Below are 9,607 nucleotides of genomic sequence, written 5' to 3' on the forward strand. Positions count from 1 at the left end.
ATTCGGGGGTTTTTTGTTCTAATTAATTAATTGTATTCAAAATCCTATCATATTCGTAATAGAGAGAAGGCAAGCAGTAAAATCAGTCGATATTTCACTTCACTTCGGGAAACAATTAATCAATTTAATCTAGAGTTCAAGACATATTTCAAGTTCAAGCAATATAATATATATATAGAGCTTCTTGGCTGCGGACGTCCGCACAGTGCAGATTTGGCGATTCCGGCCACCGGCGACGCGCAACGACTAGCACAACCGCACTCCTCTCCTCTTGGTGCTCCTGTCTCTGCCGCCCAGAGTTGCAGCGCCGGCGTGGGCCGGCCGGAATCTCGAAATTTCAATTCCTGGGCACCGTGTGGAGATTTCGGCCGGCCCAGTCGGCGTTGCAGTTCCGGCCGGCACATACAGGAGCTCCAGGAAGAGGGGAGTGCGGTTGTACTAGTCGGCGCCGTTATTGCGTGTCACCGGTAGCCGAAATCGTCGAATCCGTACCGTACGGACGGTATATATATATTATTTGTGTAATAACCCTAAATTTCAAACAATTTTAAGTTTGATTTGAATTCTATAAAATTTGGAATTTTAATATGAATGAATGTGATTGGTCGCGATGTTATAAAACGAGCGACGGATACGTTCTCGGAACGTTTAATTTGAAAAACGTTACGTTTCCGCAACGTATATATCGACTTTTATTCCGTCGATCGGTTGCGAAAACTTCCTTCACGAAAGTTGTAGAGCTCGTCAATACGAGTTCGAGAGTATGTGACGCGTTCTAATCGGACGACGTATGTAAAAGTTATTAACGACGGAAATTAGTTTCCGATTTTGGGAGGGGGTATAAAAGGAAATGTTTTAGAGCTAGGGTTTCCATAATTGGAAACCCTTTCATTCCTCACTCACTCCGCCGCTCTCACCTCTCTCCCTCGGTTCTCTCTCTTCCTTGGTTCTCTCTCTCTCCCCGACCTCCTCTCCCTCTCGACCCCGAGCCATCTCCCATCTCCCATCTTCAATCTCCCTCTCCCTCTCGACCCGAACTCTCTATTTCTCTCGCACCTCTTCCCCGATCCCACGCGAAAGATCGAAGCTCGGGGGCCTCAACGCAGTGCTCCCCCATCGTCGACGAGCTCGGGCAAGCTCGCCACCACCCCTCCTCACCCTGGAACCCCCGCGCCAAAGGATTGAGCCTCGAGTCGCCGTACCTCCACTGCTGCTCGACCTCCTCCACCGGCACCTCAAGTCGATTCAAGGTTCAAGGTAAGGATAGATGATTTTGATGTTGTGCGTGTGCTTGTCTGTTGATTTGAGGGTGATTGGGAGATTAGGGATTCGATTTGGAGAGATTGGGGAAGAAATCGGCAGTGAAAGAGGGTGGGAGATACCGCCGCCTAAAGGCGGCGCGTGAGGAGGCTAGGGATAGCCTAGGGGTAGGCGGAGGCCGTAGGAAGATAGAGGAGGAGGAGGGGGAGAGTTTAAGCACGGCGGTGGCATCACACGCGCCTTGGTTGGCGTCGGCGCGTGGGACCCACGCGCCGCCGTGTGCGGCGGTGTGCTCAGTTTTGACAGAAGGGTATTTTGGTAATTTACTTAAATGTAAATGTAAATTTTATTTACGACGGTAAATGTAATTAAATTTTACCTTCGGTAAATGTAAATATAAATTACTTTCAGTAAATGTAAAAAGTAATTTGTAAAAGGGTAATTTAGTAAATTTTATTTACTGAGATTGTATTTACTTTTAAACAGTACGTATACGTACAGAAATACGTATATACTATTTATACGTACAGAAATACATATATACTATTTATACGTACAGAAATACGTACTTAATATTTATACGTACAGAAATACGTATTAATGGTATATTTGTACAGTAACTGTGAATAGTAACAGTGAACATTAACCCTGAACAGTACTTCGTAAAACCGAAAATTTGCTGAACAGTAACCGATTATTACTGTTTTGGCATTTAAAGGTTTACGAAACGATTCTAAATTATTTTCTTATCTTTTCAAGGTAATCGTTAAATCGAGAAAAGGATTTATCATCGGGAATTGTGAAATTACGCTCAAGTTAATAAGGTGAGTAAAATCTCACTGAATTACGAATCTACCCTCGTGGTGATTCAACATTTTTTGCAAGTGTGTTTATCAAATGAATTACAACATGTATATAATTTAGTGGACTACATATATACAGTATAATGGTAATAAGTACATATATATATATATAGTTCATTAAATTACGTACTGTTATTAATTCATTAAAAATAGTCATTTCGGTGACGGAAAATTGTGCATGAGTATGTGATTTAAATGGTACAATATGATGTGAGAATATTGTACGTAATTTTTCATGTGTTTATGAAATATGACATGTATAGGATATAGTGGACTATGTATATATTGTATAAATGGTAAATAAATACGAATATATATAGTTTGCTATATAATATACTGTTATGATTTTTATTGTGGTGATATCGTGAAAGTTTTAAAACGTACAATATGATGAGTGATTATTGTACATGATTTTATCACGGAGAATGTTAAAAATTGTGATTTGTCTTCGGACGTGATGTGTGGTACAATATGATGTGAGATTATTGTACATGTTCGGCAAGTCGGAACCTAGCATTTGGCCGGGCGAAGGTTACGATACAGTTAGAGCTCTAGTCTGTCTGCCTTAGTACTGCATGTGAGGTAACGGGTGGTTATCTGCTCATGGGTACTCAGTTTATTTTGGATGTTGGGTAGCGGGTGGCTATCCAATATCAGCGGTGTATTACGAGAGGGGTAACAGATGTGTACCAGCGTTCTTGGTACCCGTATTATAAATGCATTGGGTAACCAGAAGGGTTACTTAATTTTCTCATGAGCGCTTCATTTCATTTTTCTTCGGGACAAACAGATGGGCTGTCCATTGACTCATGAGGGCATTTATATTTGTTGTTTTGTGATATTTCGTATATTTTGATATGCGAATTATATTTTGATTTTTTACTCATACGAGCTATAAGCTTACCGGGTTTGTGTTTACAATCCCGGTGCACCAATTCGATGGTGTAGGGGATAATTCCGCAGGTGCTGATTAGTGGAGGTTGAGTGACGACTACAGAGGCTTGAAGTCGTTCGCATCCTACAGTGGTGAGGTTTTAGCGTGATTTGTGTGCGAGATTGTGTAATTTTATTTTTGGGAGTTGTGAGTGATTTGTGAGGATTATTACATTTCTATTTTATGTATGGATTATAAATTTGGGTTGTAATAATTGGTTGTCTGAGTTGTATTGAGAACTCAGAATTGATCCGCTGATACATTAATGATTTCGATTTATTTGAGATTATTTTGTGTTTAACGACTTTAGAATTTGGAGTTTTTAAGCTCGAAATTTTGGGGCCGTTTACAGTTGGTATCAGAGCCTAAGTGCGTATTTGGCGATTATCAATATCATCCGGGAGCGATGATCCGACTGCAGGCGGACACCCATCACATGCTCCTCGGTATTGATATGTCGTTGGGTACGCGAGAGTGTTTTAGGAGCCATACCTAATGGTTTGGTCCTCCGAGAAGTATTGTGATGATACTTCGATGATTCATCTTATCCTGAAATTTCATGTTAATACCTATTGAATCTGTTTTAGTTGAATTCGAGATTTCACAAGTATTGACTAAGTGTTTCGTTGTTTGAAGGTGATGAACGCTGTTAAGGGCCGAGGACGGGCGAGAGGCCGAGGTCGAGGTAGGACCACAGGCCGAGTCCGCAACGTGGAGAACCTTTATGAGGAGGCTGCTCCACAGGAAGAGCAGGTAGGCCGAGGTTGAGGTAGGACCACAGGTCGAGTCCGCAACGTGGAGAACCTTTATGAGGAGGCTGCTCCACAGGAGGAGCAGGTTGAGCCAGCTCCTGCGGTTAGAGATGACGGTCGAGTGTTGAAGCTGATCAAGGATATTAGTGCACTGTCAGCTCCGACCTTTCATGGGGGACTAGATCATATGGTAGCTGACCATTGGATCGAGGATATGGAGACTTAATTTGAGATGATAGAGTGCACAGAGATTGAGAAGAGAAAGATAGCTACATTTTTTCTCAAGGGTGATGCTCTAGATACACTTAATGATTTCGATTTATTTGAGATTATTTTGTGTTTAACGACTTTAAAATTTGGAGTTTTTAAGCTCGAAATTTTGGGACCGTTACAATTTGAGAATTTATATATATATATATATATATATATATTGTGGGGGACTGGGGAGCAAGATGGTAAAATGATTCTTACACAAGGTGATTCTTCTGTTTCCCTAGCAGTAAACAAACAAGTACTACTGTTGCATCATTTCCACTTTGAGAGATCCATGTTACGTGAACCATAATACATGCAAAACAAGTAATAATATTCCATTATAAGGGTTTATAAATTAATACCATTCATTAATTAAGAACCATTCGTATCGACATGGTACCACATAGAGAGACCATATCGAATATGCAAGAGTCAATTTTATTCCTAATGCAACTTTGGTTTCGTTAGGTAATTAAATACCAGAAGCTTCCTAACAATTTTATCACGTTGAACAATAGAACTGAATTTTGTTGAGTCCACATATCCAAATATGACGGAGACTTCAAACTAGCCGGGAATGAAAGCCTGTCGGAGTTTAGGTTACCGGCCACTGTCACCCTGTGAACATTTTCCTAATAACTTCTCTGCATTGCCACCGGAGTCAATATTATACGCTCCGTACTTATTGACGAAAATGCAATATTGACCCAACAAAAAAACATATTTTAGAAATTAAGAAATAAATACAGGATCCTTGAAATTCGAGATTCCTAGAAGCGCGTTGGACGGATAGAAAGAGAGAGAGAGAAGGATCCGGCCGAGGAATCCTCCTCCTCTTTTACCTTAAAATCCCTCTACTCCATCAATTTCTTGTTCCTTTCCTTTTTACGTATTCAATTCCTCTTTGCCCTTCTCCCCCATTTTCCATTACACACCAATTCCGGGGGCAACTGGGCATTGAGGAATTGAATTCACGACATAGATTCATCAGATTGGTGTTTCAGTTCGAGGGTTTCAAGTTTAGTTTCATTTAAAATCATATAGCTTTTGTTGGTTGAGTCAAGGTTGTCTGATTGTTGTGATCGAATTGTTGGAGGGAGGCTTTGCTGATTAATTGATTTGAGTTTGGTGGGGTTGGTTTGGTTGGCTGTATATGTTTGGATGTATCTAGTTATCACCGAAGAGGAAGATCGGCACTCGTTTCTGGGTGTTCTCAAGCCATTTGACCTGAAACTTAACCTCAATCCTTTTCTTTTTTCTTCTTCTTGGAGAGTTAGATGGGATAAGGAGTTCAAATTTCAGGGAGGATAATACGTAGAACCAATCTGTCGAATTTTCAAGGGCATTTGGGCTGTTTGTTTGTTGTGGCAAAGTTCGAGTCTTTTTGAGATGGGATCATCTGCGCAAAGATCATCAACCTTGACCACGAATATGGCGGATTTGGTTGATGCTTCAGCGAATCGGCCTCAAGTCTCCTTGATTGATAGCATGCCTGTCTATGCTAGGGAGCTCATTGCGGGTGGGGCAGCTGGTGGATTTGCCAAGACTGCTATTGCCCCACTTGAAAGGACCAAGATACTCTTGCAGGTAAAAGTCTCCGTTGCGTTTTCACATGAGTTTGTTTCTTGGTTTTGGAAATTTGAGTGATTCTACTTGGTACATTGCTCTTATAATATGTGCATTTTTGCTTCTCTAATGTGTGTCTTTGTGTATTTGCACGGATTCTATAGACAAGAGCAGAGTTTCGTTCTCTAAGTGTAGGTCAATCTTTGAACAAGGTACTAAAGAATGAAGGTTTTCTAGGATTCTACAAGTAAGTCGGGACATGGAGAATCATTTTTTCTATTGTTCTCTTTGTGTAATGTTAGGTGAACATACTCCATTTTAAATGACTAATCTTTAATCGTTTGGTGTCGTTCAGAGGAAATGGAGCTAGCGTAGTTCGAATTGTTCCATATGCAGCCTTACATTACATGGCATATGAGCGGTATAGGTGTTGGATTTTGAATAATTATTCTGCTTTAGGATCAGGACCTCTTATTGATCTTTTAGCTGGTTCAGCAGCTGGTGGAACGGCAGTTTTATGCACTTACCCTTTGGACCTGGCTCGCACGAAACTTGCTTATCAGGTCATTATCCTTTTGAACATATTTAATCAGAAGTTGTCTTTCTTGCATAGTTAAAACTTGGACTGCAGATTGAAAAAGTTTAGCACACACGGTGGAATAACTTGTGCTTAGTAAGGAACTGTACTTCTAAGTTCATGATCAATTGGTTCGTTTCTAATCTTTTGTATATACCTCGTTGATTGTTGCTTTACAGGTTAATACCAGAGGAAAAATTAATTGTGGTATGAAAGGTGTTCAAACTCAAATCTCTTATAAGGGCATAGGAGATGTGCTGTCTACTGTCTACAAGGAGGGAGGTCTGCGTGGACTCTATCGTGGTGTAGGTACGTATGCAATGGCATGTATGAGGGCCTATGATATGTAGTATACCGTTTTTCACCACAATACTTGTGTGCATGAATGAACTGTTATCTCGATTGTATAAAAGTAACAATAGCAATTTCTATGGATCCTCATTTTAATTTTTGTATCCAAGTTTGATTCAGCTGTCAAAATCTGCCATTTTGAAGTGTTTTTATGTCTTATATGATGGACAAAACTAATACTGGGTTGAACATGTATTGGCTGTGTCAGGCCCCACGCTCACCGGAATCCTCCCTTACGCTGGTTTAAAGTTCTACATATATGAGAAACTTAAAAGCCATGTTCCTGAGGAGTATGAAAAGTCTATTGGGATGCGTCTTTCCTGCGGAGCTTTGGCTGGCTTGGTCGGGCAAACCTTCACATACCCATTGGATGTTGTTAGAAGGCAAATGCAGGTATCGCTGTCATTTCTTATAATCTTGGTGAGGTTAAATCTCTTTTAAGTCTCTCTTCATTTATTGGCAGCATTGTATGGCACTAAAAATCTGATGCAACTAGAGCTATGAGGTTTAGGGTTTCAAAGGAACGGAGTACACAAATGTAGTGGTGGAGTTTGGAGGAAATTATCATTTGATTTCTAACATTAGTTTGGGATATAACAGGTTGAGAATCTGCAGCCTTCAGGTGGTGTAAGGTACAAAAACACAATGCATGGGCTTAAATATATTATCCGCAATCAAGGATGGCAAAAGTTGTTTGCAGGCCTGAGCATTAACTATATTAAGGTGATTGCTTATTATATCAAATGGTTGTACTTTGACTGGATTGCAGTTTTGCATGTTATTCGTAGGATGTGTATTATCTGAAACATCAACAATTTAACATCAGTTGGGCCAATTAGATAGAGAATAGTGATCTTTGTGGTTCTCATGATAACTATGCTAACTTGGTGGTATTTCTACTTGCTTGCCTTGCCTAACAAAAAGAGTTGTTATAATGTGTGTGCAGATTGTCCCTTCTGTTGCAATTGGTTTCACAGCATATGATGCGATGAAAGTTTGGCTCCACATTACGCCCCAACAGAAGTCCCAACGAATAACTGCTGCATAATCATAGACTCAGAATCTGTAACATATAAACTTCAAATATGGCATCAAGCCATCAATTGAGCTAATCAAATGTTCCGTCTCTCAATTACAAGAGATTATTGATTTTACGCCATTGTTATGCCAAATAATTTTCTATATGTGGTTTCCTTGGGAGTGATTTCACTATCACTAGCAACCATCTGAGTATCAAGATACGATGTTTTGGACTTTTAGCAAATACCTTACCACAGGAACCGTAAAACAGAGAGGGAAGTCTTGCCCGTCACAAAAGAAGACCCCATGCATGGTCCTTCCAATTAGTCTAGGCTGAAAAGTTTTTGTGAAAAGTGATTCCTTAGTGATTATCCCATGTCTAATCATCCACTCTGAATGGCTAGCCCATGTGTCACGGGCGACTTACTACGCAGCGGAATATGACCTGTGCGGCGCCAAGGTTACTCCTAACCAAGGCTAGCCTAACTCTTCATGCATCCATGATGCCAACTTTTTTTTTTACTTGTGCGCCTCCCGTGTCATTCCGATCTTTCTCTCTTACATTCTTTGCTTGTGGTTCCACCAACGAAAGCTACTCACACATGAGTCTCACAACTTGTGACTTATCGATCGCTTCCTCGTGTCATGATACTCTCATGCCACTCGCCCAACCGATAGGCTTCCATGCCATCCGCTTACCGATCGCTTTCTCGTGTCATGGTACTCCCATGACACTCGCCCAACCGACAGACTTCCATGCCATCCCGGCTAATGCCAACCCTTTACTAATAAGCGTGCACCTTGCACCTCGTAGTAAGCGGCATGACAGTAGGCCGAGACATTGATGGTCCTCGCTTCCTTTTATCTGACTGTCCCTTGGAAGCATGCACACGTTACTTGCCTCCTGAGCATCCATCCTCATGCTCACTCGGCATATAGGCATCATTTGTCCACACTTCACCCATGGGGATAATCATATGGGCAACTCGGCCCCAGGGTGTTAACTTGTTGGGCGAGGCTCGCCTCTACGGCTTGCCTCCCACATATCATCCCGACCTTGCATTCGACTTTCCAGCATACTCTTTCATAGGCCACTTGCCCGCATATGCCCACTATAGGCTTCCTTCCTTCTAGCACGGTGTCGCCCTTCCGTGCTTGCTGGCAACTCTTTCCTTTAGGCAAGGTCGAACCCCTAACATATGCCCACGTCGCTTTACTCCGTGGTCATTGCGCACCACGGGGTTCCGACATGTATTCCTTAAGCCCACAAGTTCGCCCATGCCGCTGGCATAAGGATCGCCCAAGTATGAACCTCGCCACCTGCATGGACCCGAAATATTGGCCTGCCGGCTAATACTGTCCATGAGACATCCTGACTCATGGAAACGCATGCTGCCACTCTTTGGCGACATCCGCCCGGCTCCTGGGTTCCCCAAGGTCCCCCAGGAGTGACTCGCTTAGTGCCCCATAAGGCCGGCACTGAGGGTGGTGGAGAGTCAGACACCAGGTACCCCCCTATAGAGCATATTGGAGAAAACTAGACTTGGTGGGAGGAAACATCAAATATTCGAGGAGGGGAAACTTCCATAATTAATTCATACAAGCTCATAAAAATATGCCGTCAAGTGAATTGAACTCTTTTCGACGTCCCGGACATTTTCCGTGTTCAGACTTTTCCCAAATTCAGAGCCTAAGTGCCTCGAACCTAGAAGTTCGTCTTAATTACAAAACGGCCACCTGGACATTCCACTGAACACCCAATCAGCCCGCAATCAGCTTGCATGCTTGCCGCTTAACACCCTCTCTTCGGCATAGCGCCTAGGAAGTGTCACGATGGCACAACCATTTGTGCAGCTTGTGACACCCTCCCCCACTTATAATGTCAATGCCCTTCATTGACAGACGCATGCACTAACCTTCAGTGCAGCACGTGACACCATGCTTGAAAGATGCATAATTATTCTTGGACAGAAAATGGTCATACAGTCTTTACGCCAGTAAGATAGCTTTCGTAGTCTATACAACATTA

General features: G+C 42.0%; 1 protein-coding gene across 1 annotated transcript; it reads left to right on the plus strand.

Moving 5' to 3' along the window:
- The first annotated feature begins 4,856 nt into the window (after positions 1–4,856).
- Positions 4,857–7,715, plus strand: LOC126782718 (mitochondrial carrier protein CoAc1). The gene is made up of 7 exons (XM_050508013.1): positions 4,857–5,651; positions 5,795–5,877; positions 5,986–6,193; positions 6,387–6,516; positions 6,767–6,951; positions 7,159–7,281; positions 7,505–7,715. Exons 1-7 carry the CDS (start codon positions 5,454–5,456, stop codon positions 7,604–7,606), a joined length of 1,029 nt encoding a protein of 342 aa, XP_050363970.1. The 5' UTR covers positions 4,857–5,453; the 3' UTR covers positions 7,607–7,715.
- The last annotated feature ends 1,892 nt before the right edge of the window (positions 7,716–9,607 follow it).

The sequence above is a fragment of the Argentina anserina genome, chromosome 2, assembly GCF_933775445.1.
Source record: "Argentina anserina chromosome 2, drPotAnse1.1, whole genome shotgun sequence".
NCBI classification, from domain to species: Eukaryota; Viridiplantae; Streptophyta; class Magnoliopsida; order Rosales; family Rosaceae; genus Argentina; species Argentina anserina.

Coding starts and splice junctions, on each gene's coding strand:
- LOC126782718 (XM_050508013.1), top strand. CDS start 5,454: ATGGGATCATCTGCGCAAAGATCATCAACCTTGACCACGAATATGGCG. Junction 5,878..5,985: donor GGTTTTCTAGGATTCTACAA/GTAAGTCGGGAC, acceptor GGTGTCGTTCAG/AGGAAATGGAGCTAGCGTAG. Junction 6,194..6,386: donor GCACGAAACTTGCTTATCAG/GTCATTATCCTT, acceptor GTTGCTTTACAG/GTTAATACCAGAGGAAAAAT.